This window comes from Cyanistes caeruleus, chromosome 3 (genome assembly GCF_971803275.1).
Source record: "Cyanistes caeruleus chromosome 3, bCyaCae1.hap1.1, whole genome shotgun sequence".
In the NCBI taxonomy this organism is placed as follows: Eukaryota; Metazoa; Chordata; class Aves; order Passeriformes; family Paridae; genus Cyanistes; species Cyanistes caeruleus.
The window spans coordinates 37596289-37616002 of NC_141703.1; the positions used below are offsets into that span (position 1 = coordinate 37596289).

Here is a 19714-nt window from a genome sequence, read left to right on the forward strand (position 1 = left end):
TTTAAGATGTGTGTCGTCTCACTATGTGCAAATAAGGTTAAGCTTGACATGAAACATTGAATCAACTAAAGAATAAAAATAAAATTTTTGTCAAGCACTGAAACAGGCTGCCCAGTGAAGTGGTTGAGTCACCATCCCTGAGCCAGACAAGCAAAAGAAGGCATCTACCAAGGAGAATGGATTTCTTACTCTAAAAATAATGGAAACAGTGTGTTTGATTTGAGGTTCATATTCAGTGTTATCCTACACCTTTCACTGCCCTTATTCAGGAAGGCCACCAGAATTAACTTTGGGTATTAGTGACCTTAAGCTGAGAATTCATTCCATGGCCATAATGAATTGGAAAAAAAAATGCCAATCACTGAAGATCATGCTTTGGGTTGGAAGAGATCTTTAAAGGTCATCTAGTGCAATCCCTCCTGCAATGATCTTGAACTAGATCAGGTTGCTCAGAGCTCTGTCCAACTTGACATTGAATGTTTCCACGGATGGGGATCTGTCCGTCCCCCAGCATGTACTGGAACTTGGGGTTGCCCTGACCCAGGTTCGGCATCTTTCACTTGGTCTTGCTAAATGAAAGGGGATTCCCATGGGCCCACTTCTCAAGCTTGTCCATGTCCCTCTGGATGGCATCACATCTTTCAGGTGTGTCAACAGCACCACTCAGCTTGGTGACATCTCCAAATGTGCTGAGGGTGCACTTAATCCCTTTGTCTATGTCATCAAGAAGATAGTAAGTAATACTGGTCCCAACATGGACCTCTGGACCATCTGGACATTGAACTATTGACCATTACCCTCTGGATGTGACCATCCAACCAATTCCTTAGCCACAGAACAGTTCACCCATCAAATCCAACTCTCTCCAATTCAGAAATGTTTGTTGTTGAGGACCCTGTCAGAGACTTAACCATAGTCCAGATAAATGACATCTGTAGCTTTTCCCTTGCCCACTGATGTAGTCACTCCATCACAGAAGGCCCCTGGGTTGGTCAGGCAGGACTTGCCCTTGATGAAGCTGTGCTGACTGTCTCAAACCACTTCCCTGTCCTCCATGTGCCTTAGCAGAGCTTCTAGGACAATCTGCTCCATGATTTTCCCAGGCACAGAGGTGAGACTGTGAGGCTGGCAGTTCCCTGGGTCCTCCTTTCTACCCTTTTTAAAGATGGGTACTATATTTCCCTTTTTCCAGTAGCCTGGAGCTTTTCAAGTATCATGGGGAGTGGCTTGGCAACTGCATCAGCCAATTCCATCAGGACTTGGATGCATCTCCTGGCATCCCAGAGACTCATGCACAACCAGATTCCTCATGTGGTCATGAAGCTGATCTTCACTAACAGTGGGAAGCATGTTGCTCCCTAGCTCCTGTCGTGTGGTCCACTCACTCGAGAGGTGTGGGAAGAGAGGCCTCAGTGAAGACTGAGGTAGAAACATTGTTGAGTACCTCAGCCTTCTCTTCAGCTGTTTTTACTAGTGTGTCAGCCTTGCTTGTCATGAGTGGTACAGTTTGTTTGACCTTCCTTTTTTGGCTGAGATATCTACAGGGGCACTTCTCGTTCTTTGCATCACTTACAAAGCTGTGCTGCAGCTTTGCCTTGGCCTTTCTCACCTCATCCCTATAGAGCCAGGCTGTATCCCTATACTCTTTCCAGGACAGTGCCCTTGCTTCCACTGCCCATGTGTTTCCTTCTTGCCCTTTAGTTTAACCAGCATGTCCCAACCCAGCCACACCAGTCTCTTGCCTGCTTTGCCTGATCCGATTTCTTGCTCCTGGGAAGCTCAATCTCTTGCACTCTGTGCAAGTTGTCCCTAAAGATCTACCAGGTCTGTACTGCTTCCTTGGCCCTGAGGGCACTTTCACAGAGGGTCCTATTTACTAACTCCTTGAAGAGCTGAAAGCTGGCCTTCCTGAAGTTTGTGTTCCTAAAGTTGAGTGGCCTAACTTTACTGCTGACCTGACCCATACCTCTCAGGACTGCAAACTCCACCAGCACAGGATCACTGCAGCTTAGGCTGCCTCCAATATTGACAAGAATAGCCTTCTTGTGTGGGTGACCACCAGGTCTCATATCACATCCCCTCTGGTAGGGCTGGCTATTACATGGGTCGGGAAGTTACCCTGCACACATTCCCAGAGTCTCCTGGAATGCCTACAGGCACCATACAACTTTCCCAGCAGATCTCAGGGTGGTCCAAGTCTCCCTGCAGGACAAGAGCCTGCAAGCACAATCCCTCCTGTAGATGGAGCAAGAAGGCTTTACCAACAGGCTCCCCTTGAGCCCCTGGGTTCTGTAAGCCCCCACAAAAGTTTCTCTTTGCTGCCTTGGACTCTGGTTCTTGTCCCAGGTTTTCAACCTGCTCGTGTCTGTTCCTGAGACAACTCTCCACACTCAATCCACCTCTTGGTGTAGAGGGCAAGCTGACCACCTCTCCTTTCTCCTCTGTCCCTTCTAAACAGCCTGTAGCCATTGACAGTCACACTCCAGTCATGGGATTCATCCTACCAAGTTCCTGTAGTGGCAGCAAGGTCATAGATTTCCAGCAGCACAGTGACTTCCAGCACCTCCTGTCTGTTTCCTATACTGCCTGCTTTGGGGTAGAGGCACCCCAGCTGAGCTGTCAGCTGTGTCATCTTTCTAGAGAAACATCCCTTAATTCGTGTGAGATGTTTCACTGGTGTTTCCCTGTCAGGGATTCAACCTGGAAGAAATTCATCTCGCAGTTGTTTATACTTCAGCAGATCATGCCAGGACCATGCTGTAGACATTTATCTGGCTGGTGACAGATGTCTCCAGCAATAAGAATTGGGAGAATCTACTCTAGAAGTGTGACTGTCATTTTTCATCAGTCATTCACCAGATCACCCAGGCCCTCCAGCAAATCCTGCAGGACCTCCAAGACGATGAATGTCTTAATCCAAGATTTGAGGCACACACTGATTTTATGCGATAATATCTGAATTAATGTAGTGGAAAAAACAGTGTTCCTTTTTCAGTTTTTGTTTGGTCAGCTTGTTGGTTGGATTTTTTTAATTTCTTTATAAAAATGCAGCAATCCATTTGTGTTTTTGATTAGTGATGTGGTTTTTCAGGTATATAGCTATGGTATATAGTTGTCTCTGGCTCAATGAAGATCTCTTTCCCAGGTGCTACTGAATTAGAGACTGCATATTATGTGGTACTTGTCAGCACTGAATTTCATTTATCACATTATCACCTCTCATAACATGCCAGAGATCATTCTGGAACCCTGCAGCTTATTTTTCTTTTTACTGTCCTGAATAATTCTTCATTATTGTCAACACATTATTTTCCACTACATTTTAGGAATACACTCAACAGCACAGGTCCTTCTGGGTCATTGAAAACCTGACCATTTATGGCCTCCTTGCTGTTAAATTATTAAAACAAAATATAAAACTCCTTATCTCAACAAAACTCAATTTCTGTGAGGATCTTTAGTGAGTGACCTATGAAAACCATGTACACTATAAACTGGAGGACCATTCATGACATGCTTGTAGACATTGCCAAAGAATACACAAAACCTTCTTTACCATACCTCTTATTTATCAGCAGCACTGCTGTTCCTTTCAGCACAGATGTCAGACTTACTTGCCCCACTGTTCCCTATATGCCTTCAAGACTCCCTTAGAAATACAACTCACATTTGTACAATTTCCTGTGCTTAGGTATCAAGGTTACTTTCAGATGCAGGCACCACATTTTGGTCTAGAGCTGGTAATACAGTAGAGTTCTGAGTAATTACCCCTCTGGTCCTGTTCATCCGTGGTTATTGATTTAATTGACAAGAAAATAATTTAACTTTTCTGATTTAACTCTACTGCCTTTTGGCACAAATCTAGCAGGCTTCTTGCTCCTGATGGGTTTAATGACCATAAGATTTTCATTCCTGTTTATCCCAACCTTTTAAAGCTTTGATAGTTTTGTATTTTTTTAATGCCGTAATTGGTACTATTAACAGCAGAGGAACTTTTAAATTTGTTTTAAAATTTAAACACTGTAATCTATAATCCAATAAATGAGTTGAGATGTTAGGGCATGGGTTGGACTCGATGATTCTGAAGGTCTCTTCCAAACTAGTAATTTCTGTGATTCTGTGAATATAATTTTACTCTGCTGTACACTGAAGAGAATGTTACTGCTGAGTTTAGTGACACAGTCAGAAAAAATACTCTTCCCAGCTTTCCTGATAGTCTAATAGCACTAAATGGGAAAAAGACCCACACAACCAATTAGGTTTCACATTACCAGACTTAACACACACCCAAACCTACACAAGTTACACAATTCACATTAAATTACATACATTCTAAAAATATTTGAAGTTTGCTTTTCTTATCACATTTGGCAGCCTGCTGCATTTTGTCTTCTACCAATGGTCTAGATGGCAAAATTTCCATGAGTGTTTAGAGAAAAGCCAACCAAAAAATTCAGAGCTTTGTGGAATTGGATGTTGAATTAACAACTGAAAAATGCCCTTTTACACATTGAACTGAGGTGCTGTATTGCTCTCAGCCTTCCCATTCACAGAAGTCTGGAGAAATTTTAATTCCCTGGGACTATCCCTCCAGACAACAGTTATTTTCAGTATTAAACAAGAAATACTTGGAGACTGTGTGTAGAATCAGAAGTATTTCTAGAAAGTATATAGTAAATAAATGTCAACAAAAGCTACTTTTCAGAGTATCAGTGTTGATTCCTCCTTGAGTTATAATCAAGAAATTAAGCCATAACTGCATGATTCATGAATAACTGGTGACGCTGTCTGTACAGTTTCCACCCTTGCTACAAGAGGCACCTTACACAGTAAGCCAATTCCTCTGATTTCCTTTAACAAATAAACTGTTTATGTCCAGCACCAGTCCCATTCCAAAGCTTAGGACAGAGCTCTGACAGCAGCACCAGTCTGAGCTGCCTTCATCCCTGGTGACAAATAGAATAAATATGACAGCAGGAACATGCCTGCTAGAAGGAACACATCTTAAAAAAAAACCATGGCAGTCATTCTAACAGCAGCCTGTCTTCATTTCCAATAACAGCTACTCCCCTGCCTCAGGACCACTCACTTGCACTACTTGTAAAGTCAGGCAGGTCTGTGGACTGCAAACTTTACAATATCAACTTAATACAGTGGATATCTTAATACTAGTTCCCAATTATTAATTAAAAAGCATATTTTAATTGTCAAATTTCAGAGGAAAGAAGCTGGTGAGCATTTGAACATGGATCCAAGTGTTTCCTATCCTTGGTGTGATTTCTCGAGACATGCAGCAGCCCAGGCATGGAACAGCTGCCATGACACAAAAGGTTCACTTTTTTAACTTTGCCACTCTTCAGGAGAGCATTACCTAAATTCAAAATTTTCACCCCAAAATGAAAATGCCTATAAATTGAACTAAAAATCTGCATTTTCTCTGCCTCCCCCATTTCTTTTGCCAGCTTTCATCCTTCCATTAATTAGCCAGGGGGTGTTTTCTAACTCAATGACTTTCAAAGCAGCTTTTAAATTGTTCTGTCCTCTAATGGGATTGAATTACTTTTGGCAAAATCTTTGCAAAGAAGGAGAAGGAAGGGCAGAAGGGCAGCAAAGGAATAAATGCCTTTGAAAAGGCATTCATTAATAAATGAATAAACCTCTCTAATTCTTGAAATGTGTAAGGAATACACATCTGGTTCATCTTCAACATCTGTGACATCCATCAATCTGTTTTAAAAGAATCAGTTGGAAGATCTTCTGATAAAAGTGGGACCTCTTTCAGTGGATACAATATTTCCTATGGTTATGACCTGCAGTGAAGATGATGAGAAAGTTGCTTTTTCCTTAGGACTGACTCTTCCCCACACTGTCTGTGACTCAGGGCAGGGAGGGTACCCACAGCTGCCCCAGCCAGACGCTCAGCAGGGCAAGGAAGACCTGACCTTTTCCTGGTAGTGGGAGCTTCATGAACTTTTCCCTGCACTTGGGCTGCTGCCAAGTTGCCACACTCATTATTTATGCGCTAGTTTGCCCACCGTGAGTTGCTTGCTAAGTTCAGCTCCGCTGACGTAAGGCGAACACAGGGAATGCGTCGTCTGCAAAAACAGAACAAGAGTCTGGAGGAGCTGAGAAAGGTTTGTATGCTTGGGACTTCAAAGTCTAAGAGAGTTTTGATTTTGTACTGCACATGTGGAAGACTTAAGTGTAACATGGTAAGTTCTTTGAGTGCTGCCTGGTAATGTTACTCTAAATAACCTGCAATCCGACTGGCTGAAGGGGAAAGTTATTCTTTTCAGGTGCACGCCTGTATAAAAAACCTCTGGAGCGTGCATCCACCCACAGGAAACTTCCCATGCCCTCTGTCACATCAGGTACCGCCACACAGCTGCCCAGCTAACCTTGTCTGATGTGCCTTTGTGTTCCCTGCTAACTAACAATAGAAGTACCTTTGTCTGAATTCTTGTATTTCAGGTCAGCTCTGTGAGCCAACAGAATCCAGCTCTCTGTTTCGTGCGGAGTGACGGTCACTGCTGGCTTGTGGTATTTGGGTGTGTTTACCTTGTAGATTCAAACACCACATAGATTTACTATGGTGATGTTCCTAACATTGACATTTCCTTTATTTCCTAGCGTTTGTATTGTTGGTGGAGGTTTTTTAAACTTAGCGCATGGTAACATGAGGAAATTGCAGGAGCTCTAAGAAACAGATGTTAATGTATGGTTCAAGTATCACTGAGCCCAGTCTTGCAAAGAAAAGACTGCAACTGCATTTTCCGTGTGAGAAAATGAAATTGGCTTTTGCCCAAGTATTTCAACTAACACAGACTACACTGAGCAGCTCTGTGCTGAGGTGAAACACATTTCAGCAGAGTTGTGTTTGCAGCTGAAGACCCAGTGACACAGCACTGCTCACTAACCTACTTTTTTTTTGGCAATGTAACTGGATATCAAAAGCTCTTTCAGAGTAATTGATTTCGGCAGTTTAAGAGGCACAAAGTTTATTCATATAGGGGATAAATTGCTATCTTAAGGTTTATAATCATCTTACAATTTGCCCCTTTAGAGTTACCTTATTAATTTCATGTAATGTTGTCAAATAGATATAGTTTTGAGAATTATTCTTTCTTCCTTAGGTTCTGAAGAAATTAAATGTGATTTTCTAAGTTTTGTTCACAACAGCTTAAGACTATTAATGAAGTTGATACTAGTTTGAAAACTCTGAACGAATTTAGATAATTATTTCCCAGCAAGACTAATTTGGAAAAAAACCCTAGCTGCTAACATTCAGAAAGAGCCAGCATTTTTTAAGGAAACAGATTTTGCTTGCAACATTATCAAACTAAAATTCTTTCAGAGATACATAATTTTTAGCAAAATATGGATCAGAAAAATGTCAAAACATTTTGTAATTCCAGGAGAGCAGCAGCAACTTGAACATATTACACATAGAGAAAGCAATAATGCAAACACCACCTATTTGCAAGCATTTTCCTGTTGTTTGCATCTAAAAAAATATGTACTTTTAACTCCTACGAAATACGTCATTGAATAATTATGGCAGTAGAATGAACATGCATATATATACATGTATACACACTTATAAACCCCTTTCTGTTTAGCAAAAGCTACACCTTCACAAGATATTATTATAGTATCCAGAAGGTCCAGCCAAAAACCAGAGCCCAATGTGTCAGGTGACATACAAACACAGAGTGCATAGTGTTTATCCCCCCAAATCACCACCTAGGAGCTCAGGCAACTTATGTCTTAAGGACCACAGCAGCAGCTGGGTAACCACTGGTGTGGATTTCAGGCCTCCTGATCATTTTAATGGATTTAGCAAAACCAGCAACGTTCCTTTATAAATATTTAAGCAGACTCCCATTTTAGGGGAAGTCAAAGGACAAAGTGAGGGAAAGCATAACGATTTTTAATTTGAAAATGTAACTTTACATGTCTAATCAAATCTGAATGAGTGATAATAGGGTATATATATAAAGAGTATGCATATATATCAGGATCAGAGATATAATTTTATTTGCTGCAGGTACTTAATAGTTGATCAACAAATTTGTATTTATTAAGCATGTTTCCAAGCTGTTTTCTGGAATTCACTGCCACCCACAGCCAACTGAGATTGTGACCTGTTGTAGTAAGAACTTGTTTAAGCAAGGAAAAAAATATGGGGGGATCACTTTCCACCTAAACTGACAAATTAACAGTTTACTCATTAAACAAGCCTTCTGGTTTTATACATAGTAGAGTACTGGACAAGGTAACATTTTCTCCTGCTTTTCTGTTTCAGAATTGGCTTTTTCACTTAAATAGCACAAATCATGCTACAAGAGCCTTACAAAAAATCCCACCAAAACAAATACCTCAAACCCCCAAAAATGAGAATGTAGTGCTCTGTCAGTCTCAACATAAAATGTGCAGACTATTGTGTCTTCAACCAAATGTTTTCTGGCTGTATCCATCACCAGTTCTGACAGATTCTTCTCTTTTCATTATGTACCTTCCCAATTGTACAAGTCTGAAAATATTTTTATAGAGATTTTCTAAAACATTAAAACATGGGCAGATTTTATTCTAGCTTAAGGCATGAAAAGGAGACATTGTTCAAATCCAGAAGCCTACTTTTAATTAAATGAAAAAAAAGTATTTTTGGTGGAAGGAGTCCCACTGTGACACGTGGAATGTGAACATGGATGCACTCACTCATGTCAGGGAATTCAGTGACTGCACCATTAACTTGTCTCCTACCTACCATTGTCATACTTCAAATCACACACAATGGGGGAAAATCAGATCTTGTTACTAGCCAGATGGAGGCCCTCTGAAGGAAAAGAAAAAAAAAGAAAAAAAGAAAAGAAAAAAAAAAAAGGTGCAGAAATTGATTTAAAGCACTCTTTTCTGTGCCAGTCCAAAATCACTGCCAAGATGGAGCAAATGCAGTGTCAGAGTAATTAGAACAGAAATCCTGTCCTTGTGAATAAAAAGAACAGCAATAAGGAATATATCAGGTATCAGTAGAATTGCAATGGTGTCAATATCATGTGCAAATTAAATCACTCACATAAGTCAGCAGTCACACTGCTCCTTGAAAAACTACCTGCAGGCATTGCTAAACATCTTGGCCACTGCCAAAGATTCACCCCTTCCAGTCAGGATATCTAAAACAGCCTCCTGCAGAATGATGCAACCCAAATGATACAACACTTTGTCTGCAGTGCCTGTGGCGGGAGAGAGCAAATATGCAGTCTCAAAAATGAGCAGAATGGATAAATGTTTTCATCATGGATAAAAACACAGCTCACTCCAGCCATCATGCTAGGTGGGAAAGGTGAACTCGTACAGCCTCTGGCCAGAGCAAGTTATGAACCTTTTGCTCTTTACATACAGATGTGTCTGTGTATATATCTATGTCTATACATATATATTTCCACATACTCAAAGACATATGCATATACATAGGTGCTTCACTGAAGAAAACTCTAGTCAAGCAAAGAATTTCACTGACCGATGTCTCTCCAAGCAAATCTATATAAAGTCTATCAAGTCCTGTTCCTGCTTTTATTGATGTCAGCGGGTATCAATCAGTTCCTTCTTAGACTGGGTGCTGCCCTGTACACTGGGGATGCACAGAGAGAGTTATCCAAGAAGCCCTATGGATTCAGCCTTCTCACTGCGATGATTTCCCGACTGCCATCTGCATACTCTGCAGTTCACTGCATTTCAGTGCAATAGAGTTAGCAGTTCTGTGAGAATAGACAGGGAAGAGAAGGCAACTCTATGCAAGGAGAAAAATCAAAAGCATTGACTGCAGCAAATGAAACAGTTTTGTCTCTGGAATCATAAGTCCCAAGATTTTTTAAAATAGTAAATTACACATAAAAAGTCACAGATATTAAGACAGTTATCTTTCTCAGCTATTACTTCAACTTGTAAGAGCAGTTCAATTTTCAGGCTGACTAGTGGTATCAATTCAGTGAATAATGCTAAGCTTCTGCATAAATGATAAAATAAACACAACAATAAAAATGATAAAGGAGAGAGAATAAAAATTCTGACAGCATGATTACATTCCCAGAAACAGCTTGTACCACCCAGTGGAGTGGGCATGTCACATCTCATCCCATTTCTTCAATCCATCACTGAAAAAAGCCCCAAAAGGCCACCAAAGGCCACCTAAATTACTGTCTTTTTCCAGTCATATTTCATATGAACAGAGTGCCTGCAAGATTTTAAAACATTATTTTTCCCCTTCTGTTTCAGCTCTTTTTCGATGATCTCTGCACAGCAGCCACCATTCCCCAACAAAATTCAAAGAACAATGGACTGCAAATCCAAGGAAGAAGAAACCTGTGAAGAGCAGTATGACTCTGAAAACTGTACTTGCAGCTCTGAGCATGCGGAATCTGATGCAGGTTTAATCCAATTTAGATACTGCAATTGCTATGGCATGCTAGCATATCATACTTTGATTTTTTTCAATTTTTAAATAGTAGATGTCATCATGTAACTTTTCTTTGATATCAAAATTTCCCCATTATTTCCCCTTACATTTGCATATATTATCAGTTCAAATCTACAAAAAATACTTACCTCCATGATTAAGAAATATATTTTAAAAGGTCTCTAGATTTTACTTAGACATCTAAGAATTATTTCTCAATTACAATCTCTTAAAAAAGAGATATGGTTATAAGCATTGATCGGGCTGGCACTATTGAAGCCACGGCATTACAGATTTCAACAGGCTAAACTGCTCCAGCTAGCAGCTAGTAAGGATTCCAGGCAGGCATCAGTTAAAATCCCTGCAAGCCAGAGCAAAGCTTTCCCTTACACTTAATTCTACACCTATCCTTGCAACAAAAGTTCAGTCATTCAGAATAGTGTCCTTGATTTCAGTAAGATCAGATGGAACAGCCTCAGCACAAACCAGAAAAACCTCACCCACGAGCCTCCTTGCTATGCTGAGACACCCTAGGACAACTGTAGCACTGACCTGCTGAACTACGTTGTGTATGCCAACATAAAACGTGTCTTACAACTCTCCTTCTGTGGAAGGATGCTTAAAAAAAAACCACTAAGAAAGAGTTAGGCTTCCTTCAATGTAGGATGTAAATCCTAAGTCCTTAGGTAAAAAGCTTGCTGTTCTAGAGCCGCTGGCCTCACAAATGAAACCAACAGCACAAACACCAAAATACAAGCTAACTTGATCCTTAAAGTCTTCCAGCTGTTATTAGCAGTTTTATATTTGAATTAGTAGCTTTTCCTAAAAGGTTCATTCCTATCTCTAAATTGGCCATGTGAATACCTAGAATGGCAGGAAATGACCATTGTTCCTTTCACTCCCTGGCTACCCAGACTCTCTGGTTTTGGACAGCAACTGGTCTTCACTGAAAGCGTGGTCAGGCATTGGAACAGGCTGCTCAGGAAAGTGGGAGAATCTCCACCCACAAAAGTGTTCTGAAGATGTGCAGATGTGGCATTTGGGGACATGTTTTAGCAATTAACATAGTGCTGGGTTGGTTAATGGTTGGATTTAATGATCTTCCAGATCTTTCCCAACCTTAACAATTCTGTGATTCCTGAGAGCTTTTCTACTCCATGTGCCTACATACTGTTTATGTCAAATACATTTTGCCCTTTAACAAGTTGCATATAAACTCATGAAATTCCAACTTTTCTCTCACAGGCTCACCGGTAACTCTGAAAATACTGCAGAACTGGGTTCCTAGAGTTTCACACTACTTTGATAAGGAGCACTATACATACGTTGGCCATCAGATTGTCATTCAGGAGTCCATAGAACACTTTGGAGCTGTGGTATGGCCAGGGGTAAGTACACAGGACCACACACAGAAAGCTCACGTGACACAAGAGCAAACCAGGACAGCAGCACACAAATATCAAGGAAGCTTTCTTACACAACACTTCTGACAATGGAAGCTTCCCTCTGCAGAATGAAGTCCTTCAGCAGAAAGCTCTGCCTTAGGGCAGTTTGCCAGTTCATGCCAAAAGGACTATGGCACCAAAGTATTTGTACATTGGATGTAGGGATTGAAAAAAAATTCAGTAAGGGAACTCAGGAAGAAACATTCAGCTTCCTCCATGCTTCCAATCAGTCACTGCCGGCAAGAAAATAACCAGCAGTACAAAAAGGAGGCTGAAAAATAAAACTGTGAGAGATTAAATAAATAAATGACATTGTAATGATTAAATATGCTTCCTTTAAAGAAAAGGCTGGAACAGTTTCATTACAGTATGGAAAATCATACATGTAAGCAGTTCTTCAGTCTCTGCTTCTCCTATGCTTAAACCAGAATTTTACGCTAAGAAAAGTGCCTTTGAGGGAAGAGAGGGTCAACTGATAAACACAAGAAAATTAGGATTTCAGAATTTTTCAGATCCACATTTATTTAAAAAGCTCACAAGAAAATGGCAGACAATTTCAAAACAATAGAGAGAGAGCATATGGATGTGTGAAACAGTATCTTATTTCGAAATGTCAGATCATCAATTTGCACATTAATCAAGTGTCAGAATGCAGATGGTAAAACTCTCCAAGAAAATTGAGAGGTTGCACAAACTGGACCAGTGATTTATTAGCTGTCAGCTTTCCCAGAGCAGGTAGACAGTGTTGCATTATGAAAAGCACAAGAGTTAAAACAGTAACACAATTCTAAAGAAGAGAAGCAAAATGGGGAAGACAGTTTCTTTGGCATCAGTTTATGTTGTTAATAAACAGCCCACTTATATTCTACTATCTGACAAAATCTTTACAAAGGCCTGATAATATTTTCATACAGTGCTGCACTGTTTCTTTTCAAAGTTTATACTATTATTAATAAACAAGTGTCGAGTTTGTAAATAACCAATTTTTAATATTTTCTTTGCTAAAAAAATTGAAACAAAAAAAGCTTTTTCAAAAATCTCTGCCGAAGCCTAAATTTACTTTATGATAGTGGTAGCATAACACTTAGGATAATAAATCAGAACATTGCTTCCTGCATATGGTTAAACTTTGCTGTTCTGACTGCATGGTTCACATTTTAACACTGCCTGTCCTTGTGGGTCCATTCCAACTCAGCTTATTCTGTGATTCTGTCTTGAGCTGTCAGAGGACTCATGCAGAAGTGTGTAGTAAATCCGTATCACATAAACTTAAAAGTAAAAATAAACTGCTTTAATTTTTTAATATATAAAAAAACCAGGATACATCACAATTCTTCCCATCTTACATTTTTGTTACACCCTTCGGTGTTTCTCATTACACTAAAAAAACCAACACCCTTGTATAAAAACTTCTAATGAATTTTTGTGCAACTTAGCTGTTACCCTCTTATGGATATGTGTTAACCATTTTAGGCACTGGCTTTATCTCAATATCTGGAATCAAATCAAGAACAATTCAACCTCAAAGACAAAAAAGTTTTGGAAATTGGTGCTGGAACAGGCTTGCTTTCCATTGTGGCCTGTATCTTAGGTTGGTAAATTTGTATTTCCTTTTGGATTTTAGTGAATGATGATCTAGCTCTGCCATTGTCACTTTAAGGCAATGAAACAACAGTTGAAGTAAACTTTGTCACTTTTTTTTGTGTTGTTGTTTTTTTGGGTTTTGTTAAATGAAAACTATTGTAAAATACCGTTTTGTTAACTAAACTACCCTAGTTATTGGGGAAGGGGAGGTTGGACCAGTTATATAGATAAAGCTTCATACATGTTCAACTACATACCTATGAATTTTGCCCTGTCTCAAGTGAAAGGATGAGAGGAAAAAGCCCTAAATTGTGCCAGGGGTGTTCAGATTTGATATTAGAAAAAAATTTTATTTTACAGAAAGGGTGGATTGGCACCCTTGCAGTAAGTTGACCAGGGAGGTGGTGGAGTCACTGTCTCTGGAAGCATCCAAGAGGCATCGGGATGTGGGACATGGGGATCTGGTTTAGGAGTGATTATGGGTTCATGGCTGGACAGGTCTCTTCCAACCTTAGTGATTCTGTGAATTGAAACAAACTCCCATTTTCTTCAGGAGCTCATGTTACAGCTACTGATTTGCCTGAAGTTCTTGAAAATCTTTCATATAATATTTCAAGAAATACACAGAACCTGAATATGCACAAACCTGAAGTGAGAAAACTGATATGGGGAGAAGGCCTCAATGAAGACTTTCCTGTATCAACTTACCATTATGATTTCATACTGGCAACTGATGTTGTGTACCATCATGGAGCTCTGGACCCCCTGCTAGCAACAATGGTGTACTTTTGTAAGCCAGGAACAGTATTACTATGGGCAAATAAATTCAGATTCAGTACAGACTACGAGTTTTTGGAAAAAGTTTGCAATATATTTAATACAACCATTCTAGCAGAATTTCCAGAATCAAATGTCAAGCTGCTTAAAGCCACAGTTAGAAAGAATTAAAGCAAAAACCATTCCTGATCTTGATTTAGTGGCAGCACCTCACAGATTGGAATGCTTTCCAAGATTATGTTGCACCTTCTGTGGATTTATGGTTGTAAAGATGCAGTTGCATCTAAGTTTTGCATTGCAAGTACAAAAAAAAAAAATCCAGCAAGGCAAAAGATACAGCAGTTTGTCTCTGGCTGACACGTATGACCTGTTCAAACTGACCAACTCCCCTCCACTGAAGGAACAATGTTAGTAAGAAGGCTTTAACAAAAAGCATTGATCTTCTGGGCTGCACTGACCCTCTGCTGTTTGTAAGCTTCTTTCTTTCAGCAAGTTTTATTTAGGTACTCATCCAGAAACCAGTACAATTTTTTAGCTTCAGTATTTTTATTCATTATAAAAATCTTTTAAAGTATCAGAGTGAACATGGTGGTTTTTTGATCTTCAACTTTGCACATTTATTCTGCTGTGTTTTATATTTTTAACATTAATAAACATCTATGTATAGCTTTACAATATTTGATCGATCAAGATGTAACTGTCTGGCACTTTTATACATGTATCAGCCTGTCATCATAGTCAGCTTCACCAGGATTTCTGAGTTTGCCTGAAATCACTCCAAAATAAAGAGTTCTGAAAATTTACAAGAGTACTTATGCATCAGCAATTCTGAGAAACATTGCAACAGTTTGAGAGGTTGAATTTTTCTTAAAAACATTAAATGTAAACTCTTGCAAACAATACAGGTGTCCATTATTTTCATCTAATAAGTAAGATTTTAGCTACTCTTGAAGTAGCTTTAAGGCCTTCATACAATTGAAATTAAGATCAAACATGTTAAAATTCAGTGTACCATAAAAAATACAGAACTTTTACCAGTTTGCAGTTAAAAGTAACAATTCAGAACATAACATGCATGCAGCAATTCTTTCCAAACTAATTCCAAATCCTTGATGTTGGCAGTTCTGGCACATCCATTGCCAGCAATGGGATGCACAATAAGGAAACTCCCTGATGACAGGAGTTAGGTTAACAGGTATTAAGCCATACCCAGGTGCCTTTACTGATAAATACACACAATTTAATAATCAGCATTCAGTAATGAAAACATGCGTTCGAATAAAAAGTCAAACTTCTCTTTTCCTATCCTGTCCCATATAAAATCATTGTAATTTTACAGTTGTTGATTCTCTAGAATACACAATAATCAGGTGGATACATCACAGGAAGCCAATTTGCAGTGAAAGTTGCACAATGAGTCCATCCAAGCAACTTCATTAGCTGAAGAAAAAAAAACATGCATTAAAAAAAATTAGTCTTAATCTTTTTAATATCTGAATCTAAACAAACACTGCACAGATATCGACATTTTACTAAAAATTTCTATTACCAGAAAGACAACAGATTGAAGATGTGGTAAGCTTTGAATTCCTCAGTCCTGAAAGGGGGGACCCCTCCTCCCCATTCTATACAATCCACATTCTTTCAATGTAATGTACAAGAGTTAAATCTTAGGAATTCCCATTAATTCTTTGTTAAATTCTATGAGCAGAAATTATGATTAATAATAGTAAAAAATAACAGTAACTGCAACATAAGGGGATTTTTATGCAGATGTCTTTGACTAAGTTGTTTCTACTTCCTTTATGCCCCGAAGTAAGTTCCAAAAAGTAAATCTGCTGAAAACAACACTTACTCACAAGTAAGTTATTCTAGAAAAACGAAGGAAAAAAAAAAAATCACTGTTTAAAGCGAAGGCTGAACTACAAACTCTGGATAAAGTTAAAACATTACATTTAATGCTTTCTAAAATGAGAAGAGTACAAAAAATTCCAGAGGACTTAATATTTTACTTCTGAAAGCTTACGCAGCATGAACGCAGCCCCATTACTTGACCAAACGCTCCTTACCTGAATGCAGTTTTTTAAGTTGTCCTTTGTTGGCTTTTCTTCTGCAAGTTTTGTGGCAAACTTGAGACCTCTTCCATACATTTTATTTACCAATGCATGCTTATAGGCAAATGTCAAAACCTACAATGCAAATTAAAAACACCAAAGTAAATTAGGTATTGTAGTATCTTACAAGGCTTCAAGTAATATCAAACTCTGTTCAGGTAGCAGGTAAAACACTTACATGAGATATTTTCAGTATAACATAATTCACAGTAGTAGTTATAAACATGAACTTCCTAGAGACTATTTCTGACTTCACAAACATATTTGACTTCAGAACTTATGTAACACAGATGTCACTATTTTAATTTTTTGTCACATTTCTAGCTTCTTTGTATTTTCATTCTTTACAGGCAACTATACAGCACATTAAAAAAGTAACTAAAGAATCACCAACCAAGCAGGTGTATTTTTGACCCAGAGAAGCAAAAAGCAAATTGAGAATTTTAATTCCTAGGTAGTCACAAACTTACTGCAGAAACAAGTATGAATGTACACAGTGAATGATATATACAGACAAAGACAGAGAAATGTACATAATTATAAACAAGCAATGAAGACAGGTAAGCATGAAGACAAGCCTCAGGTTTTAGGTCAGCTCCTCACTACTGGTAATTTTTTAAGAAGAGATTATAAAAAACCTCCTTCTTGATAATATCATTTCTAAAAAGCCACCTTACAGTCCTTACCAATGCAGTAGTTCATGTGAGAAAATGCATGTGTCTACCTAAGGCCTAACGTAAAACAGATCAGGTTCTTAATACCTAAACACTGACAGCGTTCAGGGTGTTGCCAGAGGGTTCAAACCATTTCACCAGCTGCAGCACTAAGAATTAGAGCAATCAAGACACTTTCATATATTCCCTTTGGAACACTCATAGTGAAACAAGGTATTTTTTATTTTTTACTGAAGAGCGACATAGTAGTAAAGTTGGTGAATATGGCAGTGTGTCTGTTGTTGGCAGTGTTTATGAAATCTTTTTTTAGAGCTTGCTATTCATTTTCCCTCGTTCTTTACATTTTTCCTTTGCTCTGACTCCACAATAAAAGTTGAAGATTTCCCACTTAAAATATCCCATTAAAAAAAGCTAATAAAAACCTTTCAAGGATGTTCAGAAATATGTTTTGCATTACAGGAAAAAAAAATAAAAAATTTCTCAAGAATATAAACATTACGGAACCAGAGATCTCAATCTTGTAAGGAGTGAAGGACCTGTCTAGTTTTAGCAGCCTGAACACTTCCACTTAATGTTCATCACATGCACAAGATTTTGCAGGATCAAGGAATAGTTAAAATATAAAAAAGAAATAAACTTAATTATCAAGCAAGTCAAGGATTAATTTTGAAGCTTCAAGATACTATGCCAAAGTACTCAAGAGTTGCTCATTCTTCTTCTGTCTTCAAATACTTCTTTTACTGTGTTGAAATATTCACTTAAGCTGTTGTAGCTTACAACACACACATATATGCAACAATGAGCATACAGCACCATTCACATATACAATTTTCCAAATATTGCTATTGGAAAAATACTCTGCATGCTGCATTCTCAATCCAATTATTTTGGATATTTTCCTAAAGCAAAACAAATTAGCAAACATTTCTAAATAACTGTTCAGTGGATCCATTAGCAGACTTAGTTTGCTAAACTAAACGTAAAAAAAAAAATTGTCTTCTGTAAAAGATGATAGAACCACAAAACAAAACAAAACAAAAAAACCAAACAAAAAAAAGTCAAATGAAAAATGCATTGGAGCTCTCAGCAAATATAACATTTTGGAGGCTAACCAGAAATAATGTCACTGCTCTATGAAGAAAGCTCTTACCTGACCCTGTAAGTTTTGAATGGTTATTGAACATCAGTGATAAAGGCAGGAGGAAAGCCACTTGACAGCATTTCTTTCGTAACAGGGCTTCCTAGAGTTTTTGTGGCAAGAAAACAAAGCATTTTACGAAATACCCTTGCTCCAGCCAAATAAAAGGTTGGGTATTTCTAAATGAGAAAAAGGTTCTCTGCTGAACCAAAAGGTTGAAAGCAATGCTCCAAGAGCTCTTGACTTAAGACAATAATTTGTGTCTTAGTGTTCGTAAAAAAACCCCCAATCAACTGTATACAAGTTCAGCAAAACTACTAAAAATTCATTAGCACTTAAGAAGCTATGAACAATGCACGACTTGCTTTAAAATCAGAATTTGTTTACGAACAAAAGATGTTAGGTAAGAAATAGTACTTTACAGCTTGTACGCATATTGGCCAAATTAAGCCTTATAGATAAAATATTGCAAGCTTTATAAGATCACAGAAATAAAGGTTATGATTCTTCGATATGTGTAAGGAAATGTAAGGAGGACTACTAAGATATAACAGAGAAAACAGCTGCTATCTGAATATATAAAAGCACCAACTAAACCTATTTGTAGTATCCAAAACCAAATTGTTAGATGAAAGAATAGTAATGACTTCAAATTATTTGATATTATTTCATAACTATGTAATGAAGAAGTCCAGCTTTTGTGTAACAAGCAATACGGGTCAGAAATTGTAGCGAGAGCAACAGAAGTATATTGACAAAAGGCAATGCATGCTTCTAGGGTACTGGTGAGGGGGGGGAAAAAAATCATTGTTAGATACTTTATCCCCCAAACTAATGGTCTGGAATACTACAATGTGCTAGGAGCCAGACCCATGAAAGTGTTTGGATGTCCACCTCCTAACTAGCTGCCTAACTTGCCATTGGCTATAAAGATTTATATTTAGGACAGTAAAATGCTGGAATAATCTCTCTGAAGACATTTGTGTGGCTGAAGTATTTAAAAGCTAGAAAATACTCTTTAAAAAATCATGTTTAAATCCAGAAATACTAAAACACCTAATGAAACTTTTCTAGTGTCCTAATGTTGTTACCTATGGAAACAGACTTGTATAATCAATTAATAATTTAAAGAGCTGGTTAAAATATACCTACATTTACATATAGTTAAATTATTAGGTTAAACAATACAATTTCTAGTAACATGCTCCAGCTATTTGTGAGAATACTGAAGTTGTAATGTTGACAATTTCCAACAAATGAGTTTTTCAGGTTCATATACATCTATAGTAATAAACTAGGCTTTCTTAGCCAAGTTTGATTTTTCTCTGCTCTATTAACTGCCCTATAACAAATAAAAATTACATTAATAATAATATAAAAAAAAGAACCCATATTTTTGAGCAAAGGGAGTTAAGGGAATCAAATATCCAGCAACACATTTTTGGCAGTGACTGAATATAATCAGCTGGAAAAGAAAGCTGCATCTGACAATGCAAACAGTATTAGGAAAACCAGTCCAGGCTAAA

At 38.2% G+C, this 19714-nt stretch overlaps 2 protein-coding genes across 13 annotated transcripts in view; one reads left to right on the top strand and one right to left on the bottom strand.

Annotated features, from left to right (window-relative positions):
- Positions 1-15164, top strand: part of METTL21C (methyltransferase 21C, AARS1 lysine) — a 27105-nt gene extending 11941 nt beyond the window's left edge. For 2 of the 5 annotated variants that reach the window (XM_086880751.1, XM_086880752.1), the window contains 5 exons: positions 6472-6548; positions 10276-10427; positions 11702-11844; positions 13375-13492; positions 14039-15164. In XM_086880751.1, the coding sequence (XP_086736877.1) occupies positions 6472-6548; positions 10276-10427; positions 11702-11844; positions 13375-13492; positions 14039-14433 (885 nt within the window). In that variant the 3' untranslated portion in view covers positions 14434-15164. Of the gene's footprint in view, positions 1-6095; positions 6213-6357; positions 6372-6469; positions 6551-10275; positions 10428-11701; positions 11845-13374; positions 13493-14038 lie in introns of those variants that run through there. The other 3 variants (XM_023948076.2, XM_086880754.1, XM_086880753.1) reach the window with 3 other exon arrangements.
- Positions 14790-19714, bottom strand: part of TPP2 (tripeptidyl peptidase 2) — a 50909-nt gene continuing 45984 nt past the window's right edge. For 4 of the 8 annotated variants that reach the window (XR_015284427.1, XR_015284431.1, XR_015284426.1 and 1 more), the window contains 3 exons: positions 18201-18291; positions 16332-16451; positions 14790-15702 (listed from right to left, as the gene is read on the bottom strand). Coding sequence is in view for 2 of the 8 variants with exons in the window: in XM_086880749.1 (XP_086736875.1) it covers positions 15613-15702; positions 16332-16451 (210 nt within the window). In the remaining 6 variants the exon portion in view is untranslated. The remainder of the gene's footprint in view (positions 15703-16331; positions 16452-18200; positions 18292-19714) is intronic. The other 4 variants (XR_015284430.1, XR_015284428.1, XM_086880749.1 and 1 more) reach the window with 1 other exon arrangement.